At 35.3% G+C, this 21706-nt stretch overlaps 2 protein-coding genes across 2 annotated transcripts in view; both read right to left on the bottom strand.

Moving 5' to 3' along the window:
• Nucleotides 1–2869: 2869 nt before the first annotated feature.
• On the bottom strand, nt 2870–14484 carry ASB14 (ankyrin repeat and SOCS box containing 14; the record flags this gene model as incomplete). The annotated part of the gene is given in 8 exon segments (XM_084247903.1): nt 2870–3048; nt 3780–3933; nt 5379–5922; nt 6381–6550; nt 8809–9062; nt 11235–11393; nt 11490–11621; nt 14382–14484. Coding segments are annotated over 8 exon segments (1695 nt in total).
• A 1871-nt stretch (nt 14485–16355) lies between these two features.
• The window catches only part of DNAH12 (dynein axonemal heavy chain 12), a gene marked incomplete at both ends in the record, with an annotated part of 141386 nt that continues 136035 nt past the window's right edge, over nt 16356–21706 (bottom strand). The window contains 4 exons of the mRNA XM_084248300.1: nt 16356–16546; nt 18108–18175; nt 19476–19567; nt 20395–20532. Of these exons, the coding sequence (XP_084104426.1) occupies nt 16356–16546; nt 18108–18175; nt 19476–19567; nt 20395–20532 (489 nt within the window). The remainder of the gene's footprint in view (nt 16547–18107; nt 18176–19475; nt 19568–20394; nt 20533–21706) is intronic.

The raw sequence follows: 21706 nt of genomic DNA, 5'->3' as shown, positions 1-21706 counted from the left end.
GAGATCACCTTAAATAAACTTCTTTTTGTTTAAAGAAGGCTGCCCAGGGGTTTCTGCATAATGTTAAAACTTGTCTTTGTTATCCTTTAAAATCCCTTCTAGCTCTGGGATGCTTTGATGGTGATTGAGTTAGATTTTGGGATATATTTCTCAGATTCAAATTGAATGGTTTTTAGAAATGAACAAAATTGATTCTTTAAAGGGAAAGAAACTGAGTATGTAATTCTGCTATGCACTGTGCTACCATGTGTGAGCAAGTACTTTTGTGATTATGGTAATGAAGTCAATAGAAAAAAAACTGTTCTCTTCTTTTAAAATTTTGAAGTTTTGAATATTTGCTAACAAAGGACTGAAATTGTTACCTTTAACAGAGGTCCCAGAACTAGTCTAGTTTTATCATGTCTACAAGATTACTTCATATTTAATTTCAGTAGAATTTTCAGGCTCCATATGTGAGGGTGATAAGTTTATGTTATTTTATGCTTGGGAAAGGATAGTAGGGTATACATAGCATTCTATGCAACATATAAAGGCATCTGAGTTAATTTTAAAAACTGAGTTATACCTAAGAATTACAAGTATTTTAGTTTTATTATACATGCTGATAGACCCTAAGAAAATATTGCAAAACCTCTGTCACCTGAATAATAAAATGAAAATGTTAACATTGTTTTTGATAACTTTCTGGCATTCAGACTCTACTTTAAATATTCAGCACTCTTATTTGTAGCAAGTAAGGCCTTCATTTTATTTTTAACAAGTTTGGCTTACTCTTCATGAAATTTTGTTCTTCTACATTAATTAATACCTAATGCTTGGAAACTGGAACTATATTATACTTTCTAACCAAATCTCCTGTGGCTGCATTCATATGTAATTTAGTTAATATGAGAATTGGGGGTTAAGTTATAATTAATGTGTAAAACTGCTTTGTATATTTGGTGATTTTGTAATGTAATTGAATTAATTCTTATTTCACTGATACTAATTAATCATGCATTATACAATTAATACTAAATTCCCCTTTAGAATTGGATTTGAAGAATTCAAATTTTTATGATAGTGGTGTACATGTTGGGGTGGAGAACTTACTTTTTCATCTGTCAAAATAAGTGTTCTCTAACAATGCTTCAGGAAATAATGCTGTTAGGAGATTTTTAATGTATAATAAAGTCCATGATTTTTGTATAGTCTTTTTTTATGAAATATTTGATATACTAAATTTTCTTTCTCCAAGTAATTTCAAACAATGCTTATAAAGCAATTGGACTTTTTCCTAATCTGTTATGATACTATAATTATGCTTTACAATTTCATAACAGTTAAAATGGGAAGGAAATTGTCACTTATTGGAAACTAACACTGCTTTATCACTAGTGACTTGTTTTTTTCTTTTAGAAAAATAGAGATTTTTCAATAATTACCTTAAACATATTATAGACAATATGTTCTATGTTTGACTATATAAACAACCTATTCTATGTTTGGTCTTATGCAAAGAAATTCCTATAATTTAAAGGGGCAGTTTATTGTGTACACCAGTTTAAGGAGTTTGAGCCTGTAGTTTTAACAATAATGCATATTCATCCCATGTGCTATATATAGTTTACTATAGCATTTACCAAGTTCTTTTCCTCTGGGAATTTTTGTCCTAATTCATTTTGAATTTTATAAAATGTGTATACTTTTATAAGTTCCAGAGAGCGGATGAAATTAATTTTAGAATTATATAACAAATGTATGTATATCCTAGATATAGGTATATTGACATACATATTACCCACAATTCACTTATAAACAGATACCACAATTTAATTAAAAACTATTCATGCTAGCTAGTTTTACAAATTTCTGTGTATAAACAATCATTAATAATAATTTTAAGTTTATGTTTACTGAAATAGTCTGTATAGCTATGAATTGCTACATCAGAAAGAAATCCTATAACTTCATTTTCCCTAAGATGTTCTAAATTATGGTTAAAAAGTATATGCTAAGACTAAACATATAGATATCAAGACTATAACTAACTGGGTCTGTGGTAAAAATGGACTCTCATCCTACCTCGCTTTTCTCTCTGTTGATGTGCTGTCTAAATTGCTGCACAGATGTTGCTGAATGAATGTCTTCTCAGTTTTTTTCCTTTCTTTCCATATAGAGAAACTTGTACTTACATCCAGCATAGAATATATACAAATAAAAATTTGAAGTAACATACTATAATTGCTTCCATCAGCAAGCTCTCCTGTGTATCCGGTAGCAGACTAGGTTTGGTACATAAATCATATGTCATTTGAAAACACTATTAATTTCTATACCAGTGATCACATTAACCTATGCTAGCGTTTTGTGGAAAGGGACACGTTTCCCACTAATGACGAAATTACAGTTGATTTCTATTTCAGTTAACTGAATTACCCCATATTGCAGTACCGGACTCTGCAAGTAAAGAGATACAATGCTGGCCTTGGGACTGTGATGCAAGAACAGCTAGCTTCTGGGTTATTTACTGTGTTCAGTATTTCATTCTATACAATCACCAAGACATTTTATATGTTCTCTATGAGATTGATTACTATTGAGAATGATTTTGATTAATAAAGGTGGCATCTATTTTGAGAATGTAGAAATGTTGATTTGTATACCTAATGTCAGGTCAATACAGAGTTAGAACTGATATCTTTCAGTTAATTGGAATTTTTACTGTCACCTATGAGAAGCTGTTCCATTTAGGGTGACTTTAAAGAACATAAAATACATTGGGGTTTCAGTTACTAGGTAAAGTTAGAAATATGAATCATATATGATAAGTCAAATTTTAAGAAATAAAAGCAGTAGAGTTATTACCTTCTTATCCAGAATAATCTTATTACCAAGTTCCCATGAGAATTCCTTGTTCATACAGGTCATATTCTTGGTAAAGTACATATGCTTTTAGACGATTGGGTAATGGAAGAAATGACAGGAAGACAGGGCAGCGCAAATGTAAACGTCCCATACACTTCCGGATCTTTAAGCGACACAAATGTTTTAAGGAGCGAGGGTTTGCTAAAGTGAAAGAAACCGATAGGTTATCCAAAAGGAAAAAAAAAAGAATGCTTCATTTTTTAAGTGATCTTAGGGTTAAGATCATAGATAACATTTTATGTTTAAGCCACCAAAATTTTCATTTACTGTGACTAAATGGAAAATTTGGTAGAGAAACAGCTTTTCACTTCTTATCACAACTCTTCTTGTAGATAAGGACTCAAAGGCACATCTAGAATCCAAATACTAATATCAGTTGCGGGTGTGGCCTGTGCATCTAAATTCCTTAAATCTACACGTAAAACTCCCTGTCCTGCCTCTCAGGGTCAGGCTAAAAACTAAGTATCATTACCCAGGGGAAAACTAGATGAAAGAAATTCTTTTTTAGTTTGACTTAGGTGCTACCAGGAAAGAATTTGTTTTTGTAGGATCATTTTATCTTCTGCAGGCCTAGATTTTAGCTTTATCTCACTCCTGTTTGTACTGCCATTATATAGCTTTTAATTCCTATATCTTCAGTGTTCCATAGAATCAGAAAATTATTACCTATATATTAATAAGAAGTAGTAACCTACTGGGAAGTGGTAATAAGTACACATAAAGTGTAGTTTATACAGTAATATTTCTTAGATAGGAATAGTATTTTTCTTGGTTTCTTTAGACTAAACTTTCAAGAAGAGGAGGATGTTCTATAAAATAAGTAAGAATACAATTAGTATTTTTGGTAAGAACAATCTACGAGCGATACTTACTCAAGATGAAGTGGATTTCTGACCAGAGCCCCTGTTTTTGGAGCACAGCTTTCAACTTTGAGCAGATTCGAACTTGATCAACATAATCAAGCATCACTCGGACAACCTTTCCAGAGAGATGTTGCAGCCATGACAAAGTTATTACTTCACAGAACTGAGGAAGAAAATCAGGACTATGAATGTAAAGGATTAAGTATGATTTAGCATCGTGATCAAAAGAGCACTGGCCTCAGAGTTAGGAAGCAAGGTTTCAAGTCTCCAAGACTTTCAGCAAGAAAATATTTCTTAGCTTTCAGCATGTGAAAAATACTGTGTCTGCAGAACTGTATAATATAATGAGGGTGTGAAAGAGACTTAGTTATATACCTGTTATCATCCTTTAATTGGCCACATAGTTTTCTGGAATAAGGATTGCCTTTCCAGCTTCACTTGTACTTAAATGTGGGCCTCCTGACAAGGTTCTACCCAGTGAGATGAGAGCAAAATAAGCCATCTTATTAAAGACACTATTATATTGGGTTTTCTATCATCCATTATCTCCTCCCCTGATATTTGAAGGAAATGATTGTTTCTGCCTCTAAGTAGATTGTTTCTGCCTCATGCTCTTAGGTGATGCTCATGTAAGAAGTCAAGTAATTTTATATACAAAGTCAGGAAGTAATATAAGATGAAATATGCCTACACTTTAACTCTTGCATAGCCTAAAATTCATAACCTAAAATCATAAATTTAATCATAACCTAAAAATCATCATAGTAAAATATTTTATGTTTCACTTTTCAGAATTGATTCAAAGTGCTTTCTCCACCATTTCTATTTTCAGGTTTTAATAAATAATTGTGATTCAAGTATTTGTAGAGCACCTACAGTTTGCTAAACACAGGTATCCATAAGCTAGGGAAAATGAACAAGAACTTACATTCCTGTGTTTGTACAGAAGGCACATAGTAAAAGATTAAAAAGAGCTTTAGATAGTATTAAGTATTATAAAAGAAATGAACAGCATCAATAGGAGAATGATTAAGGAAGAGAACTATTTTCAATAAGGTAGACAGGGAAAGGCCTCTTTGAGGAGGTAACACTTCAGACTGCCCAATAACTGCCAGGGAAAGTTCAAGTTGGGAAAAATAGAGGTATCTGATTAGGTAGATGAAAATAGATTGGTATGATAAAAACCAAGAGAAAAATGTCTCAAGGAAGGTGTGGCCAACTATTATAATTCTTTTCTCATCAAAAAGGTGACCAAAGGAAATCGATCATGTTAGAGCTAAAAGGTAAAGAACATAGAAGTATGGGTATCAGGAACCCAGAAGCATCTTAGAGAATGCATTTAAAAACATAACTGTTGTATAGACTATATTCTTCAAAATATTGCTCAGACATTGGTTTCATTTGTGAAACTTTGTAGGTTGTGTTAAATCACTTTTTCCTCTTAACTATTTCTGTACTTCTTACATCTTTCTATTTTCTGTGTTTATCTTATGTATTTATTGCAATCTTTCCAGCTGTGAACTTCTGGAGAGAAATGACTTGGGACCACCAATAATAAAAGCACCAGTAAAGCACCAGTAATGTGATATACCAATACTGTGGACTCACCATAGTATCTTTGATAACTGTAGATGTCCAACCTTCAACAGTATAGAGCGGATGAACTTTGTCTCCATGAGGACAGTCAAAGCATCGCTCTGTGTCATACCCGTAATTCAACAGCATCCTGAGCATGACTTCATCTTTCAGAGAGTATTGCAGTGCTGATGGGAAATGTAAAGGGTTGACTCTGCAGAAGTAATTGACGTTGGCCCCATGGCGTAGCAGCATACTTATCAGTTCATAGTTGCCCATCCTTAGAGCTATCTGGAGGCAGTTAACTGGGTCTTGATTAGGCAGAGCTCCAGCATTTAGAAGCAGCTTGACTGAAGAGAGGTCAGCATTTGAAACAGCAAAGTACAAAGCTGACTTCCTGTGGTCATCATAGTGTTTGCGAATTCTCTGATCTAGCATGAAATTCACATCAAACCCAGCCTGGATGAGAAGTTCCAGGCATTGAGGGTGTGCTCCTGCTGCTGCACAGTGAACTGGACTGATGCCACTTCGCTTAATGGCAGCAAAATCCGTAATTGGAATTAAAATCCTCAGAGCTCTGAGAAAGAAGTTCAAAGCACATTTAAAAAGTGTTTAGTGAGATGCAGCATGAACCGTTTGTGACTATTTTACGCTCACACTGGCTGGTATTATTATCAGGTGTTATTTAGGATCCTCAACTGGAAAAAAGCATAATTTCTGTACCCGAAGCTGAAATACGCAGTAAAGTTAAATGAAACTACTGTCTAGATTATACAACTCAGAATTAACCCAATTAGTTGAGATCTGAAGGTTCCCACATTTACTAAGGACCTCATGATAGTTTTATGTCTCTTTAGTGGCTACAAAGCATGTTGATTGTACTATTTTCTAGCTGGTCAAGAGTTTATTTTCAAAAGTGGTGTTGGAGTTATAGCATCAGAAATGAAGAATATACACTTTTCCAGAGGACCGGGCCAACAAAAAAAAAGGTAGCTTTACCATCTCTATTATTTGCAGCAATGTAATTTGACTTACAACAAGTGGCCTCTGTCAGCTGCCACATGAATAGGTAGGTAGCCTGAATTCTTGGGGATGTTGGCATCAGCTCCATACGCTAGTAACAGAGTCACAGAGTCTGGATTTCCTCCTCTTGCAGCTTCAAGTAAGATGGAAGATGAATCAGAGGCTTGACCAAGAGCATTGGCTCCTAAAAGAAAGAATCTTGTTATAAATTTTTTTCACTGTATAGTTTAAGCATTCTTAATATATCACCATCAGCAAAAACCAGTTATTAAGTAGCCATTTTAGCAAAGCACTAAGAACCAAATAAATAAAATACATACCTCCTATCTTAGGCAGTTTTAATCTAGTTGGGGAGGGGAAAATGATGCAAGTGGTCTCTTTACGTTAATAGGTTGACTTTTAGAGTAAAAAGTTATTTGGAGCTTGAAACTTCCAGGAGAAAAAACTTTTATACAAGATGGTTTCATTTCCAGGTGCGCTTACAAAAGCCCTCTTAGCTCACAATACACTTATCTATATAGGTTGGTGCTAACAATCCTGTTGAACTATGTCACCATACAATCTAATGATGATGTTCTGGTGGAAAGGACCTTTGTTCTGTTTTAACTTGGTCTAAGGAGCTATTCATAGTAAGACACTAATTGTTTTTCACTGAAATTAGTACAGGTATAGGCAAAATGAGTATAGGAATAGACAAAATGTCCTCTAGAAAATCTCAAGACAGAGGAGAGCGGAGAGGTGAAAGATAGAGAAGGTAGTTCTTTGGAGAAAGAATAGCATTTGAGTAGACTAAAAGAGGGATGTTCTGGGCACATTCATGTTCACAGAAAAAGATGTAGTGACTTTAGTACAGATTCCATAGTCATCAGAGTATAGTTGTTGCCCTATAACCCTATTCTTAGTGTGCATTAAGAAATGTCTAAGTACCTTGAAATGAGGGGTCATTATGCAGTGGTTTTTTTATGTGCATAATTTCTATATTTACAATAGTGAAATTTTAGATGCTAATATTTTCATTTTTAAGACAGACAGACTCCTTGAGGCCAAATAACTTCTCTGGAGACAAACAGCTAGTAAGCAAGGATGTTGGGGATTGTGTGCAGGTGAGTCTGACCAGGGCCTATTTCTTTGCTGCTATGTTACTACTTGGGCCATGCAGGGTGGTAAAGGAATATGATTTGGAATCAGATGAATCTTGGTCTGCCATTTACTATCTTACTTTATGCAAATTACTTTGTAAGAGGATTACCTAAGGGAAATGCTCACTCACCCCACTGAGGTCAACCAATGTGATTTCTTTGAAGGCTTAAGGATTTAAAGTTTATGGCCTTCCCTCTTTATATTTTAATCAGTGGTCTACACCAAAGATTACTTTTTCTTCAAATATGAAGGATCCAGTGTTTACTTTTGTTTTGGCAGTTAATGACTTTAGACATATCTGTTATTAGTAATTTAAAGCATTTTATTTTAAAATGTTTTATGACCATTGGAAACTTGTCTTCCTTGTATGATTTAGGTAGGTCTAAGAAAACCTAAGGTGGTTTATAAAGATAAGAGCCCCTGCAGCCAGGGCCATGGTTGTTAAAGAAATGACTTCTGCACACAAATGGGAGAACACTAAAGAAGATAATTGTAGTATTAGAACATTATTAAATTTTGGTAAAAGTTTGTTTCTTTGCAAAAAAGTTTCATGTACTACATGGTTTAATCTGACATCATCAGTAATGGGAATCTCCTCAAAGACAATAAATTGGCAAATGTCAAAGTTATTTGAGACAGGGTCTCTGCCAGTTAAATCAGGATCTGAAATGGCCACAGCTACAGCATTGATAGCAGAAGAAGGTATGTTTTAGGGGACGTCCTGCAACTAGCACCATCTCAGACTCTCACTTTCCTCAAGTATAAAATGAGGATAATGCCTACACGGGGTTTAGTGTTTACAAGATTCCTTGATTCAGCATAGGTAACCTAATGCCTGATCCTTAGGTAGTGCTCAGTAAATACAAATTGCTTTCCCTTTCTCTCAGAGTTTTGATTATTACTAGAAGGGAAGAACTGGGACTCAGAAGAAATCAGGAAGAATTTCCTAAGATTGGATTTCCTCATGACTTAGCTTTAGCAGAGACAACATGTGGAGGGATGTTACAGGGTTTTAAATTCCATGAATCTAGAAAAGAACAACACAAATATACTTACCATTCTTTTGGTATGGTTAGGGAACATTAAGTATAAGAATAACATGTATCCTAGTAAGTATAAGGAAATTATTTCACACCAGATAGGAATTCAATCTCTTACTATTTTAGGCTTTTTAGTAGGCAACATTAAGACATTAATCAAACATTTATATTACATAAAATATTAGGTTATATATCAAAGCACTCCATGCAGAGGGGAGCACTTGGATTATGTTATCCCTCGGTAGTGTGCTGACTGTACAGAACATGCCTTTCTGTAGTAGTATTTCCATGACTTCCGTATGTCCACTTTGGGCTGCAAGAGCAAGAGGAGTGAATCCGTAGGAGCTCTGTGGGTCAGGATGTGCCCCAGAAACCAGCAGGAGTTTTACCATGTCTAGTCTGCCCAATTTGGCTGCTTCGTGGAGAGCTGTCCTCTCATTGGCACACCGCAGGTTGACATCTGCCCCGTGGCTGATCAGCAAGGCAGCCATGTCATAAGAGTCATGGCTAACAGCTGGGAAATCAGAAGTGAGGCAGATGTTATGTTCAACAGGGTTAAAACCAGAGTATCTTATGAACTAGTCTCCCTCAGACTTACCAAAGAGATCTTCTTAACCCTCCCTGCCCCCATGTGGAGGCATTTTGTGTCTAGGAAAGATTGTAAAATGAGACATATCAACTATTAATAGTGTTTTACATCAATAGGTAATTTACTTTCTTTTGGTAAGCCATGACCAATTATTCATTGTCTATTCACTGTGGCTAAAAAACATAAATAGGAAATTTTCATTTATCATCTTTATTTTCTCAAAAAAAAAAAATGGGAGCTTAAGTACAGTTCTAGTACAGTTCTAGAATTGTACCTGCCTTAAATGATGAAAAATATAAAACCTGCAATAATTAGGAAATGACTTTTAATCTCATATTTTGTTAACCAAAATTTACTATTAATTGACTTTCCTGTATTTATGCTGTAATTCACATTTGGTTGATAATCTTTAGTCCTCAAGATCCTAAAACACCTAAATTTTCCCTCCTCCCTATCCATTGCTATTATTGGCATTGACTGTGCGGTATTTTGTTGGGTGCCAGAGCACTAAATCAGTGTGAATTTTGCTCATAACCTTTTGTAATGTGTGGTAGAAAGTGCTCTAACTGCTCTAAGAATGGATGTATAGAGTGCCAAGGGTATTGGATCTTTTTCAGTTCATTGAACTTACACTTTCTTTCGAGAAACACATGTTCTTTCACGCCAGAAATGCTCTGACTTATTTCTTTGATGAAATACTGCTCCATCTTGTTCTCTAGCATTCCTGTTATTCACATGCTTCTCTTGAATCATCTTTTTAGCTTTCTTATTTCTTTATCTTTCCTATTTTGCATTTCTTATCTTCCTTTTCTGAAGGTCTCTTAACTTTGTCTTCCAGCATTTGTTTTGCAATTTTTATTTCTGCTATTAGTTTTAATTTCCAAGAACATTTTGTTTTGCTCTTTGATTTTTTTGGGTAATATCTTGTTATATTATTAATTTCTTTAAAGAAATTAATGATAATTTCCCTTACAGTTTATTTTAGCTAAGTAACCTTTTTCTTCCAAGTTGCTTATCTTTCTTTGTTGAAGACTTTCCTCAAATGTCCTAGGCTGTCTGCTCAGATTAAGAGTTGAGGACTTTGAGGACTGAAAAAACTGATTGGAAATTCTAATAGGTTGATGTGCCTAGGTCATTTGTTGGAGAACCCCCAATTTCTCTATGTTTAGTTCTTCTCCTGCTAATTAATTTCTCTAGAGAAGCCTCCTCCTGGAGGGTAAAGTTCTAGCTGCTAGCTTTCTAGGAGGCTGGTGACGGAGGAGGTCTGGGAGGCTTTAGTCTATGTTTGCTTAATTCTGTCAGTGTTTTTAATACAGTATACTTGCACTAGTCTAATATCCCCCAGTCCAGTAAGCCTGTTTTAAACTATCCAGACAACAACCCTCCAGAATTCTGCTGGGGTGAGAGGAGTTCAGTAGGATAGAGTGGAAGAAGCGGTCTAGGATTTACTTGCTTCTTAGTAGTTTCCAACCAATTAACTTATTTCAGCTGCCTGTGAGGTAACTATTGTTATTACCAATAATGTCAACTTTTTTTGACAATCATGCTGGTTCTTGATTTTCCCCACTATCAATATAAAATTTGACTTTCTTGTCCCTTACTACTCATCCCATATGGTCTTTAAAAATCATGCTGTTGTTTACCCTAGTGCTCTTTCCATTCTTTTGTATCTTACTCCTTTAAAACAATTAGTTAATTAGAGTTTTAGAGAAGACTCAAGAGGGAGCGAAATTAGCTACTTTACTCATTCTGCTATCCTTGCCCAGTGCTGGGCTGCTTTTTCTAACTCTGCGCCCCTGTTACAATTATTAAACCAGAATTAACTGGTTCATTTAAGACATCATGCAAAATGATCATGCAAATTCATTTAAGACATCATGCAAAATGAGCTACTCCCAATTTGGTGGAGATTTTACATCAGAGATTATACACACTTAGACATTATTCTGTGGGAAACTTCTTGAGGGTCAGGTACACATGTCTGGTCAGTTGGGGCCAGAGTGACAGTGTTGCAACTATGGGCAAATCGCTCACTTTGAAACCTTGGGCATGGAGGAGATTCAAAGCCATAAAATCTTCTGCAGACAATGTGTTTACCTGTGAGAAGAGGAGAACTGCCTTCAAAATTCTTGGGATTTGGATTGCAGCCATTGAGAAGAAGAAAACTGGCATTTTCTAAACGGCAATTGCTGACAGCCAAAAAAAGTGGTGTTTCACCATCATGGGTAGTTTGCTCCCATACACTGGGTTTTGAAGCTGAAATAAAACCATTAGACCACACAGGTGATGATATAGAAATAAAATTTAAATTTATTCTCAGAAGCATTTAGAAGAGTTAAAAAGAGAGTTTACCTTTCAGGGTTATTTCCAAAATGTTCTTATTTAATTGTACTGCAGCCTTGTGCAAAGGAAGCCAGCCTATCCCATCTGCTTCATCAAAAGCAGAAGAGTACTTGGCCAATTGTGACAGTGTTTCTTCCTCACCTATTAACAAGTCAAATGAGAAGAGATTCACATTTTGCACACATACAAGGCAGCATGCTACTTCTGAATTGCACCTTCAAGGTCAGTGCATAGGACAAATAAGAAATAAGCCTTTCATCTAGCATTCCATACCATCTGCACTGTGAATACCCATCTTCCTGTCACAGAAAAAAGGTCTGTTCACAGGAGCTTAGGAAATCTTTAGTAAGTTGTGTTAAATTATTTTCTCCCAGAACTTGGATAGTGAGAGGTACAGAAAATTCCAAAGAATAGAGTGATATATGAAGTTGATAACTGGGACACCAGTCATTTCACTCCTGCATATTTATCTAAAAGGAATAAAAAAATATTTTTTACAGAAAAAATAATTATTTTCTCCCAGAAAGGTTACATCAGACTCTTGACAATGAGCTGTGAATGCCCGGTGTTCAGCATGTGGGAGAATCTGCTTCTAGGCTTCTTGAACTTCAAGGGAAAATGCTGCCAGTTGTCACCATCTCATCTTACCACAGTTGAAAAGGATAGAATAGGAAGAGTACTTAACTGTCTTTATTGTTTCAACTATCTTCTTATAGTCAGCACTCAAGGGATGCAAGCTACATAGAAAAAAATAAACATATGTAATTTAAAAACAGGCATTTTATATTAGAAAAAGAGGAAAGAGTCAAGACAATGGTAGTTAATTAGGGATGAACTCTCATTTTTGAGTCAGTGAAAAATTATTTTAAAAGGTAGTAAATCATGATGTAAGTTTTAAAAATATTCATGGTCAGATTTTGTATCAGAAAATACTATCCGCAACTTTTTATTTAAAAAATTTAAAAACAAAGTTTTAAACTTCAATTTATGAATGCTATCTTTAAATCTAGTAAATAGAATTGTAATCTTCCCGTCCTCTTTGATTATTCTTTGCACACAAATTGAAGAGAATAAATTTCCTCAGGCAGTCTGTCCTACTTAAAATTTGGTCAGTTAAATTCTCCTGAACATTTAAAACTTACAGATTTAACGTTTTAGTTTTCTATGCCTGTTAAAAGATATTATTACACATTCAGTGGCTTAAAAATAACACACTTATTATCTTGTAGTTCTGCATTTCAGAAGTACAAAATGGGTCTCACTGGGTTAAGAAAGGTGGTGTCAGGAGAGCATTCCTTCCAGGGCCCCTAAAGGAGAATCCATTTCTTTCAAGCTTCTACATACCTCCCACATTTCTTGGGTCATGGGCCCCTTCCCCCATCTTCAAAGCCATCAGTGTTAAGCCACATGCTTCTACACTGCCTTCTCTCAAGTTCTCTCACTTCTGCTTCTCTCTTCCATTTTAAGGACCACTGTAATTACATTGGGTCCTCTGGATAATCCTATCTTAATGATAACTGATTAACAACCTTAATGCAATCTTCATCCTTAATTCTCCATTGCCACACAAGGTTACATAGTCACAATTCTGGGGATTGGGACATGGGCATCTTTTTCCAATAACTCATGGGAGTTTTCTGGGTGCATTTTTCCACCTGTCATAAGTATATTCACGTTTCCTAATTCCTTCAAATCCCTGACTAAATCAGTAAGTCTAAGTATCATATCATTCTTATAACAATAAATAAAATTGATCTTCAATTTGTTTGAACATTTGTTGAACATTTCAATTTGTTTGCATACTCATCATGCCTTTCAACCTAAAATCATAACTTCAACATAATTACTCAGTTATGAACTTAAAATTTTGAACCACAAATTTAATGAGCCTATAAACCCAATTTCTTATAAAACCTTAACTAATTAAAGATTATTTTAATTATTATTCTAAAGTTAACACAAAAGTGTAGAAGCAGCATGTTAAAGAGCATAGCCTCTCAAGCCAGGTTGCCTCTTTGTTGACCAGCTCTGGGCCCTTGGGTAAGTCACTTAACTTCTGTGTAGCTTAGTCTCCTCATTTTTAAGTAGGGTTAATAATAGTACTCTCCAAGTATAGAGGTAATGAGAATTAGAATTTAAATGGATTAATATTTATGAAATACTTAAAACAGTGTGGCACACAGTGATCACTTCATGAGTTTGTTCCTTAAAAAATATAAGTCTGCTGTACTTCATTATCTCTATATTTACTTACAAAATCTCTTGGGGCTAAAACACATTTATCCAGCTTTACCTCTAGCAAGCAAATAAAGTTCACCATCCCAAACAACACCTTTAACACCCCAGAAAAAAAATAGTAGCTGCTCAGGAGGCTGAGCTTGCACATCACGCAGAGAACATTTGATGAGGTGCACTTGGTTGCAGGCTGCCCGTATTCAGGGTGAGCCTCTGACATCATAACAGCTCAGAATCCACACCCTTCAGAAAGGTTTACTCTCTCCCAAGTTTTAGTTTATATTACTCCTCCTTTTGATTTGAGTAAAGACTGGATCCCACACAGTTAATCCACTAAGGATGAAGATAACTATTTATGTCTCTTGGTTGGAATTATGCATTTCCTTAACTCCCCAAAGATAGGATACTTTAGAGTTTTCTAGCCCTTCATACCCTCATGTATTTTTCCTTTTTGATTTCTAGCCTGCATCTCTTCACCCAAATTTGCTGCTAACTTCCTTCAACTATTTTGTTTATTGCCTAAATAAATTCTGAATTATTTCTAAATTTTACTGTCTGATCAGGCATCTTTCTTATAGATATTCAAATGACAGCTCCTTGGATTCTGATCCTCCTATTTTTGTCACAGCATTAGAGTAGTGCTATTGATAATAAGGAAACTATTACCTCTCATTTTCAGATGTCTGCTGTGTAGCTTCTGTCTTGTAAATATCCTGTAAACTCTGTTGAATGATGAGCTGGGTATCAAAGTCATTATCTGTGTCATCATCACTGGTATAATTATCCATGTGAAATGCAGACAGCTTTACTTTAAAATCAGAATGAATTAAAAATATTTTTCCACTTGTGAAAATAGATTATCAAATGCTTAAAATTATAAATGAAATTCAGAAAAATACAAAATTAATAGCATTGATAAATGATACAAATGCAAAATTTAGGAAATAAAATATTCATTTAAAATTGTTTTCACAAACTTAAAAGTGTTCCAAACTGTCACACATTCAACATTAATTAGATGTCGACATGAATAGTCATGAATAGTCAATATTCACAAAAAAATTATCTTTCATATGAAACTTACATCAGTGACATTTTAACTACAGAGTATTCATAGTGATCTACTTTAGATTTGGTTCATGAGTTTTTCTCTGTAAATATAGCTCACCCCAAGGAATATCTTTCTTACCCACAATGAATATTATGTTGAAAATATTTATTTAATACTATAGATATACATATTATAGGAATAAATGTACTCTTATAATACAACATATAACAGGAATAGTGGTAGTAAAAATCAATATATTTTATTAGGCATATTTCAATGGATCTAAAAGAACATTTACATTTTAACATAGAGTAGGTTTGAGCACATACTAAAGACTTTTTACCTTTGTTATATCCTTTAGGACAGCACTGAAGTTTTCACTGTTAGAAATTACACATCAGAGTTTCACTTATATTTAGGATCTCCACTCGCTTGCAGTGACCATTCCATTAATAGCTTTACTATAAATACTTCATCATAAGACAGTCTGGCATATACTCCTTGTTTTTAACATGTGGTTTAGCTCTATTTGGAAACATGATCTCTCTTCTTCATTGCTATAGTCGTTAAATATGAGGGATTAAATATTTTATCCCTGGCATAAAATGCTTTTTGCATGGTGGTGGTAAAGTGAAGTGAATTCATTCTCCTAAGGCTCATGTACTGCAAATCAGAATCAGTTTTCCACTTGAGAAGGCACACATTTTGCTCTGGGCAAATTATCAAAAGAGACTGTCCTAATGATCCTGTTTCATTGGGTAGCTGCACCTACATTTTCTTTGGGTTACAGAAGTGTACCCTTAAGTGTCCTGGGAATCCTAAGGAAGATATTAACTCCATACAAGATCATTGAATTTTGACTGAAATTTTCTTTTATTGAAATGTCTTGAATGAATGCACACCAAATAATATTACCTATTAAAAATAATGAAGAGACTACGTGGCAATTCCAGTTCCTACCTTTATATGTCAGCTTCACTGCTTTTGCGTTTTCTTTCCTTATTACAGAGGTAGGATGAGAAATGGAACTGATTTTTTTTTTTGGAACTGATGTTTTAGTAGTATTAAGTAGGAAGTTCTGAGTTTGTTTTAATATTTTCCTTATTTACAGTTTATTTATTTGTGTATGTGAAATGTTTGTATATAATCACTTTGATATGTAAATTGAAAGTAAACTGTTACAGAAGTAAAGAAATGACTTAACACTTGTAAAAAGAGATGATTTCTAATATTAGTTCAATTTAATTCAGTCTCCCCAAATTTGTCTTTTATATCAAACCATAAAATGGAGCTATATAAAAGTTTCAGATATTTTTATATGCTTCAAAGAAACATTTCTTTTCATACTTTCCTTCCACAGTTGTCTGACTATGACGCCAAGAGTCCACCTGGAAGGCAATTCCAATCAAGAGGAATATGTTAGGGAGAGAAAAATGCAAAAACCATTCACAAAGACAGTTTAAAAGAATGCCATGAAGATACTTGGTTTTATAATATATGTATTTGGAAATAAGTGTAGACTAAATATATGTGTACCTATACATATATATATTTTTCTTCTTTCAGATATTTTCTTAAAGTTGATCAATTTAGTCATCCAATTGACAAAGCAAAGCAACCCCACGCTTGATCCAGTGTTGAACAGGGTGATTTGTTTTTAACAACATGGCAATGACAAAATTAGTAGAATGTCCTGTAGTAGAAAGAGTTCCTTTACGTTCACTTGTCTTGTAGAGAGGACAGACATAAGTGTCCGACTTCATAATCTCAGACTTTTTAGCTTGGAAAAAAAGAAACATATCCTCTTAATAAAGGGGAAATAATCACTGGTACAAAAAAAAAAACCCAACTTTTTCTTGCAATAAAATGACCACTATGAAATCTAAGATAATGATTGTGATATTGACGATTTTAAAGTTGTTTTTTAATAATTGATATATAATTATAATTGTGAACAAAGCAAATGATTTCATATGGCACATGCTTCTAGTTCAGAGGACAGGAATTGATTTTAAAGTCCCAGTCACTTAGCAAGCATAAAAACACACAGGATGACTTGGTAGAGAAGAAATAAGAGTAGGAAAAGGTAGGGAAGAAAGAATAAAAATTGGCATAGGGAAGACACAAAATCAAGGTAATGGAGGAGATGCAAAAAAGAGAAACACAGCTGTTTAGAGTTCTAATGTGAGAAACCCATAATTTAGAAGAAGCTAGAGCTACTATTTGTTTTCAGCAGAAGTTATTGTTTGCTTATTACTAAGAAAAACACACTCTTACCTACTCACAAAAAGAATCTATGTAAAATCCTTGAAATGCCAGATAGGAGATATCAGGAGTCTATCTAAACTAAAGTCATAATTCTCACAGTTGTAACTGAACTGTGATTATGAATAATGAAAATAATCAGTGGGTTGAGTGGCAATTGTGGATGACTTGTAAAATGTTTTCATTGATAGCTACTTGAAATTAAAAAAAAAAAAACAAAGATATAACAAAAGAATGAGTCTCATTTGTTCAGACTTGTGGAGAAATGATGATTGACAGGAGGGAAGGAGCAAGTAGCTTCCTCAAGGGGGCAAATTGGCCTCCACCCCATTTAGCTTGAAACATATATGACTTCGGGCCTCCCTGGTGGCTCAGCGGTTGAGCGCGGGGTTGCGAAGCTGCCCACAGCCTCTGCAACGCTAGTTCGATCCCCGGTGGCTGGGCAAGGGTCCCACATGGCACGCAGATCTCTCTTGCCGCCCGCTGCTCCCCGCAGCAGTGTACTTCATCACTTTGCCTGTTCTACCCTCCACTCTGGCTCTGGTGAATTCTTTTACCCTCCTGCGCCTTTGACTGTACCCAGTGCTTGTATAAATAGATAAATAAATCTTTAAAAATAAATCAATAAAAATCAATACTATGTATTTAAAAAAAAAAAAAAGCAACATATATGCCTTCAGGCACCTGCCTGGCTTCTAAACCTCTGGCTTTTTTTACAGCCAGAAAACTCTAGTTGCTAGCTGGATAAGCCTATTTGTGTCTCTGACAGGTGTGCAAAGACTTTCAAAATCAAGCTATTTGGTGGGGAATGCCAGACTTTGGAAAAGTATGGGGGAGGGCCAAGAAAATATATGTTCCATGAACAAGAGTGAAAAGAATTAGAATGATATTCCCAAAATAATATAGATGCAACACAAAAAAAGGGGGAAAATACATTCTAATGTATACATTGAATCATTATTTATTGCAGTTGAACAAAATCCTAATAGATTGGAGAGGAGAATTATTTAGGGGAGTGGCAAAAAAATCATTATCCCACCTAAAATGTTAAGAAGTTATTTTAGCAGTACACTTACTTGGTTTTATCCATATGATGGGCATCAAGTCAAACAGAAGTTTGGGATGTTGTTCAGCAAGCAACCCACTGTTAAGAGAAATTGACAGAAGTTTATTAGATATTACAAGTAATTTGCTTCTCAGAAATTGCTACTTTGATGTTGATTTTTAATACGAGAGAGAACTAGACATATATATGCAATGAAATGTAAAATACAACAAAAACTGAAGAAGAAGTGATGAAGATTTGAGAGAAATGAAAGAAAATTTTGGAAAGGCAACCGTACAATGGACAAACATCAGGATGCCACCCATGAGATGGACACTGTCCTATCACATTGGACCCACACAATGGCTTGTCCTTTTCCCTATTTCTGTTTCATAGACGAAGACTGGAGGTTCAGAGATGTAGATGACTTTTCTCACAGTCACACAGCTCTTACATTCCAGCATTAGGTTTCAAACAGATCTGTCTTTCTAGAAAATGATTTTTCTTTTCCCTTTGCACCGTTGTTTGAAAGGAGGGAAGGAAGTGAGGAAATGATGAATCCATATATAAGGAAAAAAATGTCAATATGAAGTAGCTATCAATGAAAACATTTTATAAGTCACCCACAATCGCCAATCAAGCCATTGATCACTTTCCTGATGAAAAAGAAGAGAAATTATCAAACAAACTGTGTACAGTTGAGTCTCCTGATTGCCTTGTTTTGGAATTATCTCTGCAAAAGCAGCTTGCTCTGTCTGAAGTGATTTTCCCAGTCCAAGCCTTTAATGCTCTTTAGGGGACAAAGCCTAACCCTGACTCTGAAAATAGAGGATTATGTATATTAATGGATTGTTAAAGAATAGGGCTCCAAGGAAAATAGTCTCTCTCCTTCCCTCTTTTTAAAAAAAAATATTTTTTATATCATTGTTCATTTTTAAACAATATTTGCTTCCCCCCTGCCTCGTTTCCCTCTTATCCCCATATACTTTAACAAGAATAGCACTGCTTAGTTTCCTGAGCTGGAAATCCAATATTTAATCTAAATATTATGTCCTCCAAGGTGGGAAATGGGAACTTTCCTATAACTATAAACTGCTTAAAAGTGAGATGCTCCTAGGCAGTACAAAACGGAAAGTGAACTTAAAAAAAATAGAAGCAGGAAAATAATTTAAACTAACTTTCTACTGGTAAGATCATTGAAATATCAACTAATGTTCACAACCTAAAAGTACCCATCAATTGCTCCAATCTGAATAATGATTTATAATGAGAATTCTGATATTATTACTTGCTATATTTCCCAAAAAAGGCCTTTTGGTAGAAAAAAAAAGGTAATTAGATAATTTATTACTATGATTCAGCTACAGATAAAGAGGTCTTTGCAGTTGAAACTACTGACCTTGTTCTGTCCCAGCGTGCTCCATCAAGATATAATCCGTGGATATAAACACCATCTTCTGGTGCTTCCTCAGATGTATCAGAAGGAATAACCTGAAGACAGAGGCACACACTAGTAATGATCTTTCTGGACAACTTTGTCTCATAAAGGAACTATTAACTAGATCTTCAGAAAACACTCATGGAAACTTCACTATATACTAGTTCTTTTTGAAGCATTTTATCAGGTGTTATTACATCTCACATTATTTTTGTTAAAATAGAAGTCCACATTTGGATTATTTGAATTTAATATTGAAATATATAAAAGTTCTATCATGCAGATATCAAGACAAATATATTCTTCAGGAAACAAAGAACGGAGAGAATGTGTATATAATTTGTTTATAATGGGCTATTAAAATATGAATTTTGCACATCCCCTTTGCTTAAATACATGATTTAGATGTAATGATATATTGTGAAGTTTTTTTGTTTTCATTTTGAAAAATTTTTTAAAAAGATTTATTTATTTATTTATACAAGAACCAGGGTACAGGCCAGATGCACAGGACGGTGAGAAGATTCACCAGAGACAGAGTGGGGAACAGAACAGGCAGACCGACGAAATACACTGCTGAGGGGAGCAGCGGGCAAGATAGGAGAGGTCTGCCCCACCATGTGGGACCCTTGCTAGCCGGCCAGGATCGAACCGCACTGCAGAGGCTGCGGACAGCTTCACAGTGCTGCACTCAACCGCCTGTGCCACCAGGGCAGGCCCTTGAAATTTTATTTTTTAATTAAAAAATTTTTCTTTCAGCATTGTCCATTTTTGTACAACATTTGATTTCTCCCTCTGGTGTAGTGCCCATAATTCTCCCACCACTATGGCAACTGTGAACCATTATCATTATACTATGGAGTTTAAGGAGTTACTGTACCTCAAACTCATTTCCTAGTAAATCAATAGGGATGGTATATTTTCTGGCATAATTCTGCATTGCTCCAGTTAAAAAGGCTTGGGTGAAAAAGAAACCTGAGAGCCAAAACACACAAGGTTTTCCGGTATTATACCAGTCCTATAAAGGGAAAACAAATAGCATTATATTCTTTTTTTCTTTTTTTTTAAAAAGATTTATTTTTATTTATTTATACAAGCACTGGGTACAGTCAGAATCACGGGAGGGTGAGAGAATTCACCAGAGCCAGAGCGGGGAGCAGAGCAGGCAGAAGGACCGAAGCACACTGCTGAGGGGAGCAGCGGGCGGCTGGAGAGGTCTGCGCGCCATATGAGACCCTCCTCCTGTGGCCGGGGAGCAGCCGGGGATCGAACCAGAGCTACAGAGGCTGCGGGCAGCTTCGCAACCCAGCGCTCAACCGCTGCGCCACCGGGGAAGCCCAGCATTATATTCTTTTTTCAACTTATATAAGTGTCACCTGAAACACAATTCCTGACTCTGGTTTTTCAGTGTGTTGCTGACACTGCATCACAGGACTCTCTTCCTGACACTAAACACAGCGTAGGTTGGCCCTTCTACCTCTTTTCCCTTCTGATTGCTCTTGGAACATTCAAACTTGATTTTTTCATTAATCTGAATAGCTAGATCATAGTTCGAGAGATTCAAATCTTCGGCAAAAAGTCAAATATGAATTATTTGAGGATTTATTATATTCCTTATATGACTGAAAGCAGTCATCTTTAGACATCTTACATATTGTCTAACTATAGCACTCATGTTCTGATTTCAGTTCCTTAATACTATTAAACCCCCAGCCTCCATGCCCACTTTCCTTGCCCCAGTTCAGATATTCATGGTCTTCTTTCTGTATCAATGTGTATGGCTTCTTCTTTCCTCTCTCTGCTCAATACCTACAGAACAATGCTCACAGTACATCATGCTATGTATCATTTGGATCAGGTTTAGCATCTTGCACAATTCTTCAGTGATCTACTATACTGTCATTTTAAAGTCCAAAACCTTAGTCACCTATTCAAATCTCACAGTCTGGTCCCAAATTGCACATCCACCTCTATCCACTTTGTTCTCCTTCAGACATTTTACATTCTAGTCAGATTGCACTATTTGCTGGTAACTTCTCGGCATTATAGATAGGCACATCTATTGTTTTCCTCTGCATAAGTGATGGGACTCTTCTGTCCCCCTGAAAGATGACCCTCCAACATTCTCAATCCAGGTACATTTGGTGGTGGAATGCCACCTCCTAGGGTAAGTATGTAATTCATGCCTGGCT

Source organism: Talpa europaea (genome assembly GCF_964194135.1).
Source record: "Talpa europaea genome assembly, chromosome: 11".
NCBI lineage: Eukaryota > Metazoa > Chordata > Mammalia > Eulipotyphla > Talpidae > Talpa > Talpa europaea.
Note: the sequence above shows the minus strand (reverse complement) of the source record. Positions and strands in the feature narration are given on the sequence as shown.